This window comes from Sceloporus occidentalis, unplaced genomic scaffold (assembly GCF_023333645.1).
Source record: "Sceloporus occidentalis isolate IW3139 unplaced genomic scaffold, rSceOcc1.0.p SCAF_3, whole genome shotgun sequence".
NCBI classification, from domain to species: domain Eukaryota; kingdom Metazoa; phylum Chordata; class Lepidosauria; order Squamata; family Phrynosomatidae; genus Sceloporus; species Sceloporus occidentalis.
The window spans coordinates 223,245,336-223,266,026 of record NW_028316983.1 but is presented as its reverse complement, the minus strand read 5'-3'; the positions used below and the strand labels follow the sequence as shown (position 1 = coordinate 223,266,026).

At 38.6% G+C, this 20,691-nt stretch overlaps 1 protein-coding gene across 49 annotated transcripts in view; it reads right to left on the bottom strand.

The window, feature by feature from the left end:
- The window catches only part of RIMS2 (regulating synaptic membrane exocytosis 2), a 454,948-nt gene that overhangs the window by 135,689 nt on the left and 298,568 nt on the right, over positions 1 to 20,691 (bottom strand). For 37 of the 49 annotated variants that reach the window (XM_089517761.1, XM_089517766.1, XM_089517768.1 and 34 more), the window contains 2 exons: positions 19,604 to 19,720; positions 554 to 619 (listed from right to left, as the gene is read on the bottom strand). The exons of 1 other annotated variant lie outside the window; for it this stretch is intronic. In XM_089517761.1, the coding sequence (XP_089373887.1) occupies positions 554 to 619; positions 19,604 to 19,720 (183 nt within the window). The remainder of the gene's footprint in view (positions 1 to 553; positions 620 to 19,603; positions 19,721 to 20,691) is intronic. 11 more of the 49 variants (XM_089517762.1, XM_089517797.1, XM_089517790.1 and 8 more) reach the window with 4 other exon arrangements.

The window sequence follows — 20,691 nt, the reverse complement described above, 5'->3', positions numbered from 1 at the left end:
TAGCGACATATTAATGCAAGCAAATGAATAGATAAAAATATATGTGGTAGCCACTTTTATAAGTTTCCCTTCAAATATTGCATTAAACACTGCCAAGATAACACTTGGCTAATGATACTTCTCTAGTAACACCCACAAGTCATTTTTCAGTAGGTCCTGATATACATTCATACAATAAACCCACTCCAGGGAGATTCATGTGAAACCTGCTCCCTCAGAAGAAACTATCTGAGAACTGGTTGTCCAGAAATATTTTTAGTGAAGGACCAATGAGCACAAGCTAACATCTGGAACATTGAGTACAACACCTGATAACCAATTGCTTTATTTCATACAATTTCCAAAAGGCCAACAGTTCCTGTCTAGCACAGTATGCTCTGTATTGGTTAGGGAAAGCATGAATATTTTAAAGACATTAATATCTACCAATGTACTCCACAAAACACTCTGCTGAAACTATTCAGCTTGAATAATATATGGCGAAAATACATGTTCAAGGATGGACGTGCATTTACACACACATACACACAGTTACACGCAGGAAAACAAATACCTGGCATCTCTATGATGGTAGTCAGTGGACTGAGTATGATGGGACCAAGGCAGAGTGAGATAATGACTGAAAGCATAGCAGAAACAAAAATAAAAATGTAAGACAATGAAATGAGGAGAGAGTACATATGTAACAAAACAGAAGGCTGAGGGTCAGATGGTTTGAGGATCTAGTAACTATAAAAGCACAGTCTTTGAACAGTTCAAATTCTATCATCAGCAGAAAGGCAGACAATATGTTTTACTACTGTCCTTGTTGTCGTTTCTATCCAGCTTTTTTCTGAACTCAAAGCACAACAAATCAAAAAATGCAATGCTAAAATTCTTAAGATACAAAACTTAAAATGAGATTAAACAATCAAAAAAATAAATAAAACCAGATTAAAGCATAAACACAGACATTTAACACACACACACAGCACAACAATTAACAAGATGCAGCTTAAGCGAGATGTTCAAGATACAGTCCTCATCAAACGACTGTCAGAATGGAAAAGTCTTTACTTGTCTGTGAAAAAAAAGTAGGGAGTGTGCCAATCTAACTTCTTTGGGAAGGGAATTCCAGAACCTGGGGGCATTCACCAAGAAGTCCCTTTCCTGTGTTCCCATCAGTCGTACATGTGAGGGTGGAGGGACAGAGAGAAGAGCTTACCTAGCAGATCTCTAAGCTTGGGCTGGTTTGTAGAATGCATAATGTAGGAATAATATTAATGACAATGTGAATTATATTTTATCACTTACAGGCTAGGCCAAAACCTTTGTCCAAGTGCATTCTGCTAATAAGCCTCTTTTGCCTCAAAGCCAGGGCAAATAGATGAGCTCTAGACAACCTCAAGCATATTTGGTAATGAATTTTATTGAGTACACAGATCATATTACTTCAATGCATAAACTCCTAACATCCCCATGATTTCTGATTCACAATGTAATACATGTAATATATACATACATAAACAAACTGAGATAGTGTGTAAAGCAGTAACTCTGCAGAAGATTCTGTTATTTCAGACAGTGTGTTTTTTCCCCCAAAATTATTTTGCCTTTCAATTTTTTCAAGTGGCATAAATAGAAGAAGATTTGAGCTTGTGTGCTTATTTGACTTCTATTTATTAAACAACAAAAAAGTATCAAGACCCAACATGCCTTTGAATTGAATTGAAATAATTAAATACAACAAAAGTAAAGCTCACCTCATTCAAGTATGGTTTGACTATTACATCCAAATAAATCCAAACCTTTATGTAGAACTTACTTTTATTAGTACTGTACGCTTGTATTGAATTTTTTACATTTTACTTTTATTTCATTATTTGTTTAAATTTAAAGGGAAGGCAATAAAAACAGTGACACACTTATATTAGTTCATCCAGTGACTGCAATACAATATTGTCCACTCATCTATTTCTAACTGTGTTTCATTATCTTTCACTGAGGTCACTGGGGCACTGCTAGTTTCATTCTTACTACCATTAATCACTTCCATTACTTAGTTCAATTTCAGATTGAGGCAAATCTTATTTAAAACAACTTGTACTATCTTGCATTTTTGAAGCTTTTAGGAAACTTAAAAGAGCTGAAGTTTATGAAACTTTTTTCTACAGAAAAAATAAGGACAGGGAAATTTTCTATTTTGGATGTTTTTCCTGCAAATTTTCCATCCCACATAATTAATCCCTGGATCAATCTGCAAAACCCTCTTGGAATATTAAAAGATAGGTTTGTGTACCTGCAGATGACACTGATCTCACCATAATCTCAACTGTCTTAAAGTCCATTTTATGACATGTCAAATTAGTCAGTAGAATCTGCCCACAGCTCACTGGATGGACATTTGTCTCCCATGGACAATTTTGCCCCTATGCATGATCGAACGAGAACTTTGAAGACAAAACAAAGTGATGTTCTGGAAATTCTGATTTCCTTTGAAGCCAGTTTTTGGCTTTGAAAAAAGGTGTGGGGATTGTGGAAGACATAGCTGTGGGCACCACAGCTTCCCCACCCCAAAACAGATAGAAACACCACCTTCTGTGGCTGGATAAGACAAATAAGAGCATTCCAAGAATAACTTCCCCAAAAAGAGACCCAGTCAGATAATTTTTCAACACACTGTTTTCACTTTTACAAGCGTTGGGGCAGAAATTCTTGCTATCTACAGGTATTTGGGTAGGATCACTGTATCTTTTTCACTTAGAACCCAGAGGACAGCTGGCATACAGCATGAAGCTGCAGAATTAGCCATTTACTTTTTATGTTTCAGCAATCCAAAGACGTTCATTTTAGATGTCACAACAAAACAGAAACGGCATGATGCTCTGGAAGTGACAGGTGCGCGGCAAACCCAAGGCCATCTGTTCCTCCCATGGAAGCCTGTAGTATATCAGCCTGATTCATGCATGGTAAATATGTAATTCTTAGCTGACATATTTTGTGGTTCCAAATACTATGTATTTTTTTATTATTTATTGGATTTATTGGCAATCCCACCCCCTCCCACACCATGGGCAAAGACTAGGACTTAATTTACCATGGCACTGTTGCCATGGCAACTGGGTTTCTGGGGGCGTGGCTAGGCTGTTTGGTCATATCGCCCTCCAGTTCCCCTTCATTCTGGAGCAATTGTGCAATCCACCCACCCGCCCTGGGATAGTATGAAGCTTGCTTGGCCGCTTAGGGGCTGGGTAGGAATTTTTTCCCTTTTCCACAGGTTTTTCGCCTACCCCATACTGTTACCAGCGGCATGTGGAAATTGGGTGGAGTCTTGGGTGGAGTCTTAATGATAGTCAATCTGGCTTAAAATAATTTTAATTCCAATTGGATTCAATCAATAATATTTGGCATAAATTCTTTGAATTTGATCTCGGCGAGCACCTTGGACACCCTACTGGGTGTTAGGAAAATTTCTTGAAACATCCCTACGGGCCTTGCAACCTGGGGGGTGGCTGAAAGAAATGGACCTTGGGTCTGGCTTGAAGGTATACCCCGACTTTAATCTTTGCAGATTGGGAAGGGGGACTTCTTGCTGGGCTTCCTTATGCAGGCTGTCCAACGGCAACCCAATTTATGGACTGTCATTGAGGACCCAGGTGTTATCGTCCTTAATAAGCTGCAAAAGTAGTCTGCAATAAGACACCGGTATGCAGCTTTCCCTGTCTCCCACATCTGTTTGGTTTTGATATTAGTGGCAGTTCCGTTAAGAAATCCTTAAATAGGTCAATAAATGGCCCTGTTTAACCCATACATTTGTGTCTGGTCTCTTTATTCCATGGGTAGAATAGCAAATATTGTATCACCATTCTCTGAGAAGGGAATTCAAAGTGGCTTACAATAAATTTTTAAAATTTCAGTTAAAACATTGATTTTAAAAAGTTAAAAAATAATTTAATATCAATATTTAAAATATGATTAAGGCTGCTTTAAAAACTTAAAAATATATTTAAAATATAGTTACGACAAAATATTTTAAAATACAGCACACAATATTCAGTGTGCTCTTCCCTTATGCGGGGGAACCGTTCCAGACCCATCCCCCGCTTAAGGGAAATACTGCGTATGCTTGAGCTCTACTGAAAACAATAGGGCTTGTGCCCACTGCACGGAATGGTGTACATGCCATGGGTGCATTGCCATTGCCTCCTCCTGCATGCGGCTTTCAGCATAAGCAGAAAGCCGCCCATGACACGGGTGCACTGTATACACACTACAGCTCCATAATTCAAATTCAACCCCCCTCAACCCCCCCACCCCCCAAATAAAAACATCTTCACCTGCTGGCTGAAAGACAGTTGGGAGGGGGCCAACCAGACCTCCTATGGAAGCAAGCTCCACAGCTTTGAAGCAGCCACAAAGAAGGCTCTCTCCCAAATCCTCACCAACTGCACCAGCAAAAGTGGTGGGACTAAGAAAAAACCTTCCTCTGCAGATATTAAAGCTTATATAAGGATATATGGTTTTTCACATGGTTTGACCAAAGGCAGCACTTTGAATTCTGCCTGGAAATAGACCAGTAGCCAATGGAGTTGTTTCAACAGGGGAGACACATCATCCTTGTACCCAGCCCTGGTCAACAGCCTGGCCATACCATTGGACCTGATGAAGTTCACAAACAGCTTCCAAAAGCAGCCCTATGTACAGTGTGTTACAGCAGTCATGTTCAAGTTTATTGACATTAGCCAACCAGGCTTTTGCATACAACCATAAAACAATCCAATACCATATTAAAACATAGATGAAGTAGGACAATTAGAATGGTAATAAAACCTACAAAACAAAACTAAGATTATATCTTGTCACTAGACAATTTAAAAGTTTCTCTTTTTGTCAGAGCTAACTTGATGTACTTGGCCGTTCGATATGACACATAGTAATCAGTTACTGCCAATAAAAATATCATTTTTGAGGGAACAGCATCTCTGATATATACAACTAGAAGGTCAAGGTATTGGGCTCTCAAGTCCAAATTCAAAGAACATTCCAGAAGAAAATGATACAAATGATCCAAACAGAGTGTAATCAAGGTGTAACCAGATCTGACTAGTCAATGAATAGCACAGTTGAAGCAATGGTACTGTATAAATACACTTCTGGCCACAGCTGAAACTTGAGCATCCAGGCTCAGGTCCAAGTTCAGGAGCACATACAAGCTGAAAACACGAGATTACAAGGGGGAGTGTGACCCCATCCAGAGTTCCTTCCAACTGACCAACTTTTAACATGCCTTATCCCCAATGGGATAAAGGTGCATTTATTTCTAAAATAGGTTTTATCATTTATATCCCGTTTACAGCCCAGATGCCAGCAGGGCTTGTCCCACATCTTTTCAAGAATAGAAAAATCCCATTCTTGAAAAACTGCAGAATAAGCCTGGCTAGCATACAGGGTGCATTCAGGTTGTATTCGCCCAGCCACAGACAAATGCGATAGAAACCGTTTTAAAAATATATGTGCCTTTATCCCATTGGGGATAAGACTTATTAAAAAGACAGTGCGCTAATCTCCCACTAATCTCCCAGAAGAACTTCTATCTTGCCTATATTAACTTTCAATATGTCCACCCTCATCTAGTCTGTGATCTACTTTGGGTCTCTGTGAAAGAAAGACTGCATACAAAATAAAATGTCCTTTACTGACAACAGACGTTGATTTAGCACAGAAATAGCTTCCTTGGAATTGGATGGGAAGGAGAGAAAGAGTTTGTCATCAACATACTGATGTTACTGAATTCCCAAACTCTGGATGACCTCTCCCAGCAGTTTCATGTAAATATTAAACAGCATGGGAGACAGAGCCTCCTCCTCCTCCTCTTCCTCCTCCTCCTCCTCCAAGAAAGACTGGAGCCACTGTAAAGCACTGTCCCTGAACCCCATCTAGAGAGTTGATTCAGAAGAATACCATGGCTGATGGTACTGAAAGCCGCTGAGAGGTCCAGCAGAATAAGGGACATACTGTCTAGTTCCCCACAGAGGTCATCTGCCAAGGTGACCAAAGCTGTCTGTATTCTAGATACAATGGATCTAGATAATCCATTTAATCCAGGAATGTCTGGAGCTGGGAAGCCACCACACACTCCAATCCTTTGCCCAAAACAGTGATATTGCTGCCTTTATAGTCTCAAGAAGTACCCACATATATGATCTAAGTAGGCCATCTCTTGCCGCTTCTTGGTATACTCCCTAAAGCTAGGTTTAGAAATATATATATATTGGTTTAGGAATATGAAGAAAGTTTATATATTCTTATGCATATATTTCACAAAGGTATTTTGTCTCCTCAAGGCATTCCTGCTTTAAGTAATGAAGGGTCTTTAGAGGACTTGTTGTGTTGGCTATAAAATCAGTTCAGCACCTTTTATCATGTATATTGTGCTGGTGAGCAATTCAAGCAGCCAACACAAAATAAAACAAATTGACTCTGATGTGACAAAGAGGCTAGCCTGTCGCTTACAAGATCAGAAGTTCAATCTTAATTGGTAGAAGCAGTGAAACACACATACAAATAAAAATATGCTCTATCTGTGCTGCAGTGTTTTTATACTGTCGTTTGGAATGTATTTCCCTTTTAAAGCAATACATTTTGATATACAGCATCTGCACAGATATGCACAGATATGCACCAAATTTTAGCTGTATTTTCTGGTTGAGTAAATGATATGCATGATAAATCTTCTTCCTATCTGTCTTCAGGACTGGAACACAGGGCATCAAGAAAGGTATTCCTAGACCATTGTCTTAAAAGACTAAGGCAATGGGGCAGGACTTCATGTTCCCTCAGTAATATTACCATGTAGCCAAATCAGCCTGGCTATGTGAGGCCATATCACTATCACACTGACAATGCAAACTGATTTACAGGTTTATGACACAGATAATTAAGCCAGGTTTTTCTTGTTGTTGTTGTTATTTTTCCCCAACTAAGAACAATATTAGTACATATCTAAAAGTATGAAACCGAGATCCCTGCCCCAATCTTATATCAGTTGACTGTATATTCCAGGATTTCCAAAATGGAGTCCACTTTTCTCCTCGAAAAATGGCAGACTCTTAGGTGGTTTTTTTTCTCTGTAAATGCTTTACTTGATGCTACGACCAGTTTTGATTAGCAATTTTCTCACTGAAGGCATAACAGATATTCTTCCATATCAAACCCATACTATGTTACATATCAGCAGTATACTCATTACAAGAAGCTATAAAGCATGCAGTATAATACACAATCCAGACACAGGACATAAATTCAATCTAACCTCATTTATCTAAAATGTAACCCCAGGAATCTGTATCCAATAACCTTGATCCAAATGACATGAAAGGAGGCTACACTTTCAGCAAGCTATTTCTAATACTTAAATCTATTTGTAAAAATGATGCTATTTATCATGGATGGAGTTAGGTGCCATTGATCTTTTACGGTGTGCAATGAAACATTTTTATTTGCTTCAATATTTTTTCACTCATTCCAACATTTCTCCCCATTTTTTCCACCATAAAACCACGTCATTTTATCTTTAAGCACTTGATGTCACTATTAATAAACATGGACAAAATAATTCTAGTTCTTGTGTTATTTTAAGATTGTGTCATCCTACAGAGAAAGTTAGAAAACTCTATGACTAAAGTCATAGTGACCTCTATAAGCCAGGCTTGTGTCAGGAACATCTAGAAGGGACCATATCACTCCGGTTTTGAGGTCCCTCCACTGGCTGCCTATTGGTTTCCGGGCCCAGTACAAGGTGTTGGTTATTACCTTTAAAGCCCTAAATGGCTTGGGTCCAAGCTATCTCAGAGACCGCCTCCTCCCATACAATCCTCCCCGCGCACTCTACTCCTCTGGGAGGAACTTGTTGCAGCCTCAAAAATCGAGGCTTGCGGCGACCTCCCGGAGGGCTTTCTCTGTTGTCGCCCCTAGGCTCTGGAACGGCCTGCCGGATGAGATCCGTCAATTAACATCTTTGGACAGCTTCAAAAAGGCTGTCAAGACGGATCTCTTCAGGCAGGCCTTCCCAGATTGAAATATCCCGGCCTCAGGATCTTAGGATTTCCCCCTCCTCAGTAATGTCTCCAAAGCCCCCTTTTCTTTAGAACTGAAGTTGCAGTGGTTTATTGGTTGGTATTATTTTGTTTAATTTATTGTTATTTTAACTAGTTATTGTGGTTTTAAATTAGATATGTTGTTTAATAACTTTTTAAGGGGGGAGGGAAATATATTGTTTTTATGCTGTATGTTATTTTAATGCTGTAAACCGCCCGGATTGGTTCGCCACAGGGCGGTATATAAATAAAAAATTATTATTATTATTAATATTATTATTATAAACCGAATTTCTGATCTTAAGAAACCAATCAAGCTCCGCATTTTTTTACAGATTTCTCCACGACTATAAGAAATCCCTCACAACATCACATACCTCTAGTAATATTAATTTCTTACAGCTAGTGGAGAAATTGGAATGGATGTAATTTTATACTTGTCCAGCATTTTCAATTATAGACAAAAGATTCACTTTTGATTAATTTTGTTCTTTGTCTTTAATTTATCCATAGTATGTTATGTAAAGAAGTTGCTCTGATTTATGGCATATCATAGCCTTCTCCAGAGCAACTTGGTGAATTAACAAACCTAGTTAGCCAGCAGTAATTAGTAGCATTCTGAACAACTTTCTTGTTTGGTCTCTGTATTTTGTAAGGTTCCACTCTTTCCCTTACCAGATAAAAAACAACATGCACCAATTATTCAATTCCCTATAGGGAACTAACAAAGGAAGAAGGCATGGAATTAGGAAAAGAAAATTTGGAACAATGTAATCGTAATAGCTAAAATTCTAGCATGTTGTTGTTGTTGAATGTTTAAAAGTTTCTGACTATGGTGACCCTAACCACTCAACAACAACATAAGTGTGTAGTGTACCATTTTATAGTAGGTACTTGTTCATTATGAAAATAGAAACAAACAAACAAACAAAAGAATAAAGGGAACAATGTAAATTCAGCATCATAGAAAATAATATATATTAAATGGTGTCACAAACAGGTTCCTATGGAACTTGGGGGGGAAACCTGGATTGCATCTTGACTTGGTTATATTCAGAACAGACTACTGTAATAAATGAGATTTAATTTAGCCATGACCAACTGTGCCTAAATATTTTAAGGACATCTGATCCCATCTGATCTTGGAAACTAAGCAGGATTAATTTTGGTTAGCACTTGGATGAGAGATTGCCAATGGATACTAGGTGGTATAGGCTATATTTCAGATAAGAGGCAAAGCCACCTCTGAGCATTTCTTCATAAGAAAACTCTATAAAATGCATGGGGTTGCTATAACTAGCTGGACAACTTGGAAGGTAGATATGCACACACACACACAATAATTTCAATGTTAAGGATTACAATGGTTTTCCTCTGACTAAATTTAGAGCCAATCCCATATTGATTTCTCATATTCAAGGCAAAAGAGATGCTGGTAGCTTCAGATTAATTTGACCACAGTAAATAAATAAGTGAAAAGTAAGAAAGCAAAAGATCTGGAACCAAACATAGACATGCCTTCTTAAATCAGACATTTTATTATATTGTCATTCCAGTGACCACCTACTAAAGAGTAAGGCTTGTTCTTCAATGTCATCTTCAATTTTTGAAAGTCACTCATCAGAGTGATTTCTCAGTTCAGTACTACTGTAGTTTTATAAAGGTGATTGTTAATAGCCCTTTAAAAACAACAACCATGAATTGTCATGGATCATGTAACCTATTATTTCAAGGATTTCTCATTTTGGCAGTTGCTCTCATCACAGTTTAAATAGCAGTGTAGCATAAATTTGTTGGTCTCAGGAGATACTTAAAGCTAAGGTCTGCATAAAGATTTAAGCTGTATCATACAATGGGATTTGCTTGTCTTAGTCAGGAAATTGCAAACTCAATATATCTTGCCTTTATCAAGAAGGAACATACTGTACTGTGGGCCACTATTATTTGAGAAATTACAATGGCCAGTAATAAATTCATAGTTCATGCAGGTGATTTACTGTGGGTTATCCAATTTTTCAGCTCTCTGTGGGAAAACAGTTGCCAGAATAATACATTAATAATGGAAAAAAGAATGAATTAACTTAAGCTGGCATTGACAATCACAGGTGATTTGATTTCTTCTTCTTTTGCTAACTCCATGTCCTCACTACATGTAAATAAATTTGAGACTTTTCCAAAACATTCATGACCCTCTCGCTGCTATTCTCCCTTAGATTTAATTCTGATTAACTTTATAAGTTGTGAATATCAGACCTAAAGATCGTTCAGGAAAAGAATTATACTGCCAACATGTACTGTTGGAATAAACAGCTGCCATTGCTTTTTTGAATATGTATATACTCAAACATAATACCGAGGAATTTTAATCAATATTTTACCATATGACTGGAACCTATTAAATTCTTTGAAGAAAGCAAAGAAGCAGCTGCTGTGATCACCCCCCAATTTTGCCTCCCTCCCCTCTCTCCCTCCCTCTTTTAAGAAAACTTGAGTACAAGAAGATAACATACTTCTGTGAATCATTACCATTTCCAACAGAAAATCTTTCCCTTCTCTACTCAGATATATTAAAAGTTAATAATACTGATTTCTCCCAATAATGCATGGAGTTTCAGTAGTAATGCTGATTTCTCGCCAGGATGTATAAAACCCACTGCTATGTTTGTATAGAAAAGCCAAAATAAATTAGGAAAAAGGAGGAAGTATGTTCCTAAAATCAACTACAATCAGCCCTCCGTTTTTGCGGGGATCTGTTCTAGGAACCCCACCCCCATGTACGAAAAATGAAACTTGCACATATTCAAGCCCCATAGGCTTGATTGGGGATGTGTGCCTGCGAGCAGCTTTGCGCGCACACCCCATTTTAACTCCCCCCCTTGTTTGCTCCTTGCAAATAAGCGAGGGTTGCAGATCTGAAGTCCACACCAATGGGGGGCAACTGTACTGCAAAATGGCAGACCTTAGAACAAAGGTATTAATTAAGGAATATATAGTACACCTATTCTAAATTTTCAGCAATGGTTTCTAATTTGTTTCTAGGCTCATTTCTTCTCTCTTACTTTGAGGCTAATCATTATTTGGGGGTTCATGCTTGACTCTTTGACTGAGGAGCAAGGTTGGAAGCCTAGGTGGCAGCACTGGAGGGGGCTTTTGTTTGTTTTTGTCTGTACATGTTCCATGAGCACATGGTCTAAGGGGGCAAGGCTTCTGCTGAGTCATTGGCTTGCTTGGAGGTTGAGCTATAAGCCACTAGCAATATATAACTGCTTTCTCAATCTTTGGAGATCAGTCTCTGAGGGCCAGCAGCACACATCTTGCAGCATGTGCAGTCATGTGTCACTATACTCTGAAAGGGGTGACAAAATAACTGCAGGGATTGAGGCAGAAGGATCTGTCATTGCCTGCTGCAATGTGTGTACAGTGTTAAGTCTTTTTGCCAGAAAACCTCACTAACTACACTTGCAGCATGTGCAAACTGGCAACTCTCTTGAAAAAGAAGATCAACTGCAGGTGTGTCTTGAGACTCTTCAACACACCAGAGAACAGGGTAGGAGAACTGATTCTACAGAAACAACAGGAAGAAATGGCCAATGAAAATGAAGTGGGCTGTAATATTGAGGGATTTCCTCGGAAGACAGTCACTGTGAAGAGCAGACCATGCACAAACGTTTCAGAACTAAGCAATCATTTCCCACATCTTCCTGAGGATAACAATTGTTAAGATTGACACAAACTGGAGATCAGCAGCAAGATATATGAATGCCAAGGAAGAAGCCAACATAAAGTAACTACCAACTGCAGAAACAAGAAAGGTAAGGTGCTATGTTATGGGATTCACTGCTAAGGAGTACAGAGGGAATTCTGTGCCAACCAGGCAAGATGATTCAGGATAGTCTGTCTTCTTGGTGCACATACCCAAGATGTCACTGAGAAGGTGCTGAAGCTCATCAAGAAAACAGAGCAGTGTTCCTTTCTTCTGATTTATGTGGACAACAACAACACTGCAAATAACACCTTTGAGCAGGTCACTTTGGTGTATGAAGCCTTGGGTCGGAAAGTGAAGAGTTTAGAGGCACATGTGGTATACTTGCCAATTTTTTCAATGAAAGATAGAGGACCACACAAGAACAGGAAATTAATGTAAATGAACTATGCAGATGGTGACATCAGGAAAAGTCTGGTTTCTGGGATCATCATCTTGACTTCTTAGATGGACTACTGGGTACAGGCAGGCTACACCTCACAAAGACTGGGAAGAATGTCTTTGGCAGAAGCATGGTGAATCTTATCAAGATGGTTTTAAACTAAATCTTGGGGTGTGTGTGTGTGTGGGGGGGCATTGGAGATGATAGCTTAGATATCCATCCAAACACAAGGATGTGAATTCTAGAGGAGATGCTGAGGGAGAGAAAGAAAGCCACAGTAGAACTCGCAGTAGGGTTAAAAGAACAACAACATTTTAGAAATCTATACACCAATGCACAAAGTTAGGGAGGAAAAAATTACATGAACTTGACGTCCTAGGGCAGAAGGTGAATATGACTTTATAGGTACAACAGAGACTCCATAGGATGACCCCCATAACTGGAATATATATATATATATATATATATATATATATATCAACAACAACAACGTCTATTTCTCTGTAAGAATAGATGGAAGGGAAAAGTGGGAATAGCATTATGTGTCAAAGAGAAATTCACTTGCACAGAAATGCATGCAAGTAACCAAACTAGACCAATGGAGAACAGTTGGGTGAAAAAATAAATGGAGAAAATAAATAATGACTGTGGTAGGAGTTTACTACAGGCCACCAAACCAAGATGATTTGTTCTGAAACAAATCTTAGAAATTTTCAAGGTGCAAAAACTGGTAGTTATGGGAGATTTAAACTGCCCTGATATCCGTTGGGAAACTAGCTCTGCTAAGCATAAGCTCTCAAACAAATCCATGTGTGCCTTGAGGTTAATTTCCTCTTTCAAAGATGGAAGAAGATACAAGGGAATCAATAGAGAGTAATTGGGCACTGGAATCAGGGGGAGTGACCATGTTATGGTAGAATTTATTATTGTTTGGCAGGCCAAAGAAGAGTACAGTATAGTCAAACACGAACCTTGGATTTCAGGAAAATTGATTTCATCAAGCTCAGGAAAATACTGGGCAGAATCCCATGGCTAGAGATGCTAAAGAAAGAGATACCCAAACACTCCCACAATAGAAATTTTGAACTTGTTCAGAGGTCCTCTATAGGTAGTTATTACAGAGTGAGTAGGTCCATTGTCCAGTAGAAAATCTACAAGTCTACTTCCCACATACATTGGAACCAGGGGCTTCTAGTGGAAAACCTTTACAATAGTAAATGCCCCTAGTTCTATTCAGACTCAGAAAGCTGTACATTTCTTCCTCCCTTGGTAGGCTTTTTCATTAAAAGCTTTCAAGGAACATTCATTTTTCCAATGTCCTTCCTGTTTACAATAAACACCATTGGTTTCTTTCCAAACCAACTCTTTTCTCCCTTTCTCTGCCTTCTTTCTACTTCCCCAAGCTTTTATTGTACTGAAATCTTCCTCTGCCTCTCTCTTTCTGTGGCACTCCAGAAAGGGCTGCAGCTAGCAGGAAGGCTTGAAACTCCATATACAGTATCTTTTCTTGATACTCGTCTTTTCTTTCTGCTCTTCAGAACTTCTGTTTGTAAACACTTTGTAAGCTATTTCAATCAACTGAGATATATACATTCCTGAAGCTCCCTTTAGGATCCAATCTCTTTCTTCCAGTTCATTAAGTCAGAAGTAGCGAAAAGAGTGTGTACTAGGACCATGCAGCCAACCAGTGAAACAAGCTGAATTAATGGAGCTTGAACAACTGCAAAATTCCCTACTTTTAAACCAGTGGCTCGCAAACTTTGGTCCTCCAGCTGTCTTGGACTTCAGCTCCCAAAGCCCCAGCCAGCTTGGCCAACAGTCAGGAATTTTGAGAGCTGAAGTCAAAAACATCTGGAAGACCAAAGTTTAGGAATCACTTTCAAAGCTATCCTTTTTAAAGCATTGACTTCCTTTTCTCATAATACACCCTCCATGACACATAGTGTACAGACAATTGATGATTATAGGTGGGAGGAAGAAGCTAGAATGGGGTACAAATGAGTTGAAGCTGCAGCTATCCCTTTTCCAAAGTTGGAGAAGCAGTCAGCTCTACAAGCAAAACCCGGGACAAATCCAAGATAGGCAAAGTCTGCTGAGCTACTGTAGCTGAGGACTGGATGGTTGCATTTCAAAAAGCAAAACTCTACAGTAGGTTCCAAATCTGAAACAGGCTGCCTCTTCTCTCCCTCCCAGTCCTCCAAGCAGCACATGGATACACAGACTAAAGTTCTTAACAATACATGGCCTCAGTCTCTAGAATAACACTTAAGAATTTTGCCAATAGACTATTCTAATTTGCCATTTTTGATGCAACATACTTTTGTTTTCAGAAAAGGAAGAAGGTAGAAGTTGAAATACTTCACTAATATATGTATTACTGTTTGTTAATCTAAAAATAAATTAAAATTTATTTTTCTATATATTGAGAGAGAGAGAGAGAGAGAGAGCTCTCATATTGTATCATGTCAGGTCATTATAATTACAGTGGGCCCTTGTTATTCACTGGGGTTTGGTTCCAGGACCTTCCATGGATAACAACATCCCAGTATTTTTTGTTTGTTTGTTGTGTGACTTCAAGTTGTTTCTGATTTATAGCGACCCTAAAGCAACCATATCATAGGGTCTTCTTATCAAGACTTCTTCACAGAACATTTGCCATTGCCTTCCCCTAAGCCTGAGAGCGTGTGACTTACCCAAGGTTACCCAGTGGGTTTACATGGCCACGCTGGGAATTGAACCATGGTCTCCAGAGTCACAGTCCAACACTCAAATCACTACACCACACTGGCTCTATAAGGATAAAAGGTAGGGTGGGAATCTATGCCACAGTGAACCCCTTAGAAGAAGGTGAAACAGAAATAGATATATATAATTTATTTTATTCCACACCTAATGTAGTATGAAATAACTATAGGCTGGGAACAATGTATTTTCCCATAGAGTGAATATACAGTGGGCCCTTACTTTACGTGGGGGATCCATTCCGGACCCCCCAACCTCCGCATCAAGCAAATAACGCGTAAGCTTGAGCCCCATTATAACCAATGGGGTTCATGCTCGCCGCGCAGCCACACACGCGATTCACAAGCCCCATTGGATATAATGGTGCTCGTGCTCATGCTCGCTGTGTGGCAATGCGCGCGCGCAGGGTGCACACACATTTCCCAGGCAGCTTCAATGTATGCTGAAAGCCACATATAAGGAGCCCATGTATGGCGCGGGCTCACTGTATTTTTTATACCATTTTCAAAGCATGGTAGAGCCAAGCAACTTTTCCACCATAATAACTTTTATAAAGTTATTTCTACTGCGGACTTGAAGATGCCTAAAACAGTTTTGAGGTAATGATGACCATGAAAATAACAGCCTCAAAAAGTATGATGTTGGTATCTTATAGAATTACAGAAGTAATGCACATGCTAATAATGGGGTCTCTCCTGGCTACTTTCTAATTTTGTTTGTTTGTTTTAGATGTAATATAATTTCTATCAGAAGGAGGAGGAGGGAAAGTTTTGTCCTTTCTCCTCATGTCCTTGAAGAAATAGAAAAAGTCCCTGTTGGAATATTTATCATTCAGTGTAGCACTGTGGGTTCATCAGTTATAAAGCAAGTCTGCTATCTGACTAGCCCTGAGAAGAATATTCAAGGCAATCTGTTTAGCATGGTATACTCTGTTCTGTTTTGCCTCCGAGAATAAGAAGCAAGAACATAAACTAGACAAGCAATTATCATTTACTGGACCAACGGTGGCTTTCAAAGTATGCCATTTCTGGTTCACAGAGTTCTGTCAAGCTTGCTGCCTGAAGTAGAATTTTTAACTCAATTGCCTGCATACTCTTTCAGCAAACACAAGTTCATCCATTAAAAGATACCATCTTACCTAATGCCACACAGTGTGTAAATGATGGTCTCAAAGTCTGTTTTGGTATACTAGGCCCTATTTTTTCAATCTAAAAGAGCAGCAACACATACCAATTTTGCAATGTATTTTCATCCTTTTTAAAATCTGGGTAGAATCTGTTACTTGTTCTTTTACAACAGGAAATAAAACAAAGGGGCATTAACACAAAACAGTATCCTATCTCCTGCTATAAATGAGACCAGTGTGGCAAATATATATGTGTGTTGTAAAGCATTTTGCATACCAAGTTTGCAGTACAAGAGATGTAGTATTTAAGTTCTAACAAACTTAACTACATGACGAAACAGATGGGCTAAACAAAGCAGCTTCTAACCACTTTCAAGGCTGGACATTTAGATGATGCACACCTTGAAAGAAACTGGAAAATAGACCAAAGCCATGCTCTAAGGCTAAAAACTGGAGCAGAGAGAAGCCAGGATATTCCAATTTAGGCCAGAAAATGAGGATCTCCGTTGCTGCATATAAACGTCTTGACACAAGTGCAGGGCTGCACAACACAAAGAAATGAAATTGTGACAATTCCAACAAATGTAATTTTAACATCCACAAAACAGACAGTCCAACCAAGGGTCATGGCGTGAAGGGGGCATGTGTGCGGGGCCTCCAAAATATATATATGGTTAGGCTGTTTTAAATAAAATAATTTCAGTGACAGAGTTCAGCACTTACTAAGCTTTATTTCTGACACCAGTGGGACTTCCTAATGCAATGTTAATGTCACTTAACTGTCTGAAATTCTATAAAAAAGGAACCAAAAAGAACTGTGTGTTTCATGATACTTTAGAATGTATTCAGCATCTCCCCTTCTTGTGTAAATTCTGGTTGTCATTGTATAGCTTCAAGTTATCTCTGACTTATGGTGACCCTAAGGCAAGCCTATCATGGGCTTTTCTTGGCAACTTTCTTCAGAGGGTTTGCCGTTGCCAGCCTCTGAGGCAGAGAGAGTGTGATTTCCCCAAGGTCACCCAATAGGTTTCCAGTTATAGGAGATTATCACAAGGGGAAAAGGATGTCCTTTTCCCATAGTTTCCCTGTGCTTATCACATGATCGTGCAAGCATTGTCAGACAATGTAGCAATTATCTGGTCATTAACTCATCATTGAAGAGGAACTGCCCGCAAGCGCACGAAAGACAATCACATGACATTGCAATTATCCCATCATCCCGTCAGTGAAGTGAAACTGTCCTGTCATTTTACATTAACGGACATTTCTGTTATTCAAAAGTGACAGGACATTTCCATTTTATTGATGGGATAATGACTGGATAAGCGTGACATGTGTGATACCCTTTCACGCAGCCGCGCAATAAGGATGGGAGTGAGCCATTGCACTCCCATAATTTATCCCCTGTCTGATAATCTCCATAGTCCAACACATAAACCACTACACCTTGCTGGCATTGTATTGGACACTGGAGAGCAGAGGATACTCTGAGACAGCATCCCTTTTTCATTTTATTCAGCGGTTAAGATGCTGACTCTGACTATGGCAAGGTCAGCAATTCAAGACCCATGCACTGCGGGATGGAGTGAGTTCCTGTCACTAGTCCCAGTTTCTGCGAGCCTAGCAGTTTGAAAGCATGTAAAAGTGCAAGTAGATAAATAGGAATCACTTTGGTGGGAAAGTAATAGTGTTTTGTGCAATCATGCTGGCCATGGAGTCATTTTTGACAATGCTGGCTCCCTGGCTCCCTTGACTAAGTAACAGAGATAAGCAGGACCCGCTACAGCCCGACACAACTTGACAATCATGCCAAAGGGAAACTTTTACTTTTCACTGCCAACAAACACCAAGTGCTGTAGGCTGTATTTCAGAGGAAGGAACTGGCAAAATCACCTCTAAGTATTCTTTGCCTAAGAAAGCCTTATGAAATTCATAAGGTCGCCATAAGTTGACAGGCGACTTGAAGGCACATACACACACATCCCCCAAAGCAAATATCTACAGAGATACTGTGCATGTACAAAAGCAGTTTAGGCACATAAACAAAGTTTTTATTTTATCCCAGTCAACAGGAATCAATTTCTGAAAAATGTTAAACTTTCCCCTAGCTAACTTTGCATACAATTCACATACTTCACATACAATTAAAATTACAATAAATAATCAGGACAGAACTCTTACTTTCTGTTCAAAAATATCAGGGTTTGTTTGTTTTAAAAAGCTGCCAATAAAATTCAGGCAGATATTGTGATATCTTCTTGTTCCTACTGTTAAAAAAGCTATTCAGGTGCAAAGCTGAGGGGGTGAATTGATTTAATTCTGTTTCCACTAACAAGTCAATGAAGTGAAAAATGCCCTACTTACTGAAATGAAAGCTTTAAAAAAAATTAAAGATCAAAATAATTTTGCAAGATAAGCACTTTAGCCAACGATATTTTCTGGTTCACTCTATTTAACAATGCAAGAATATTTCATTCTTGATTATATTTTTTAAAACCTACCTGCATTTTCTTGCTTCCCTCAAATCAGGTTTATATCAGGTTGCTACACACATTTTAATTCCCATGATGTTTGTATGTATTTTGTTGCCCACCTTCCCTGCTGTACACTGTTTAATGCACTTTTTAAATATTCTTAATATTTCTCATTATTTGTATGTTTGCAAATTTCTTTCATGCATTATTTGCATGTTTGCAAATTTCTTTCCCCCACTGATTACAGTGTATTTATGTACATTTTTAAAAGATACAAACTTGAGGCATTTTATTCATCTATACAGAATTTTGTTGAAAGAAATCTGATGACTATGGTCCCTTCAAAGTGCATACTTCCATTAATAGTCTCACATACTACAAATTGGCAAAATTTATAAAGGCAAAAAAAGACTCCATGCAAGAAGCTGGTAATCTCAACTCATTATATAAGAATATTCCTGAAACGTAACTGTTTAAGATGTCCTAATGAAAAACAAAATGAGTCATGTGTCCAACGTAAGAGCAGCTAAAACACATACTGCTTTGGAAATCAGTGGTGCTAAATTGGTTTGATGTTTTTAAATCTTCCAGTTGTGCATTGTGGGCAAAGATGGTTTTATACCAAAAACAAAATATAGAATGTGATTTTCTATGCATTTAATGTACAAAACTAAACCAACTTATAAATACATGGGACATTTTTCACCACTTAAAACCCCTTTAAACACTAGTCATAGTTATTATTCCAACAACTGCAGATAGTCAAACTGAAATATGTAGAACCAATGCTGCTCTTTAACAAAGTGTAGTTGTTGCAGACTTGTCTCAAGCATTTCTAACAAGTAAATATAAAATATGTAATTACTGATCTATATAATATGCAGTAATAACAGAAAATTTATATTCTCTTTAATATCAATAGGTCCAATTTACTCCAGCTTTTGTAAAGCTAGAGAAGTTGAGATATAAATAGCCAACTGCTTTGTCTGGAATGTATTATTATTCTTTTCATTATTTACTCTGTTACTTCAGAATATCTACCTCTCTCTGTCTGGGGAGCTGTGGTCATCCATTACTCGATGTCTATCCATTCGATTCATGGTATTGTAATGTGCAGGAGTAGATCGGGGCCCTCGAGACCCCTGTTCCACATTCCTACTGAAGAAATAAAACCATCAATGTCACAGAGGGGGAAAGGAACAATTCCCTTATGCTAGCATCTACAATGAGTCCTACTGATTAAAATGTTAGGTGTAACTTCTAATATCCTTGACTCTGACATAAGCCCAGAGCTAACAGACTTTGTAGCTTTCATTGTATCTTATGTAAAAAGAAGCATGGGCTTCAGAGTTTTAAAAATCATACAAATTTCTCCAAATCCTAGCTTCCATATAAAACATAAAAAGGGAAATGTGGGGCCCTTTGGCTTGCAATTTTAAAAAAGAAACAGACTTGAAGTAACAGTATTGATGGGCTGAAACATTAGATCCTGATTGCATGCCCTTCTGTTATGGGCCAAAAGTATTTCACTGTAATATACGAACTCTCTGCCCAGTACTTAACTAATACTAGTTGAGGGGAAAAACAAAGTTCTAGACAATATTCAAAACAAAGCATACACATAGTTTTTATACACGATAATCAGTTTCTTAAGCAAACCTTAAATATGTTTCCTAATGAATCTTTTAGAAGCTCCCATTGAGACTGACATATTTTTAACCATGCTTAAGTTAGGAGTAGTGGATTTACTCCATGAAGGTCTATAGGAAGGAAAATATTGTGGATTTCTTGCACAAAAGTATAAATAAAGGCATCAGCCTTCACTGCATTGTTTTATCTGACTACTACAAAATACATATTCTCCTTATGTTTTTACATCTTAAGGAAACTGCACATTTACTGTAGCTCTTCATGCTATCAGATCATCTTATGGAAAAGGTATGTGGCTTTGTGTCAATCAGTTTAGAAGACAACCAGAATCATACACATACACACAAATGTGGTACTCAGGTTACTCCCTAGGTCTGTAGAACTGTGGCGCTTTGCCTGCATATGTGCTAGGGTTGCCCGAGGGCAGCGGCACCATGTGCCCTGCAACCCTAACATGTTGTGGCAGCGTGATAATGGCA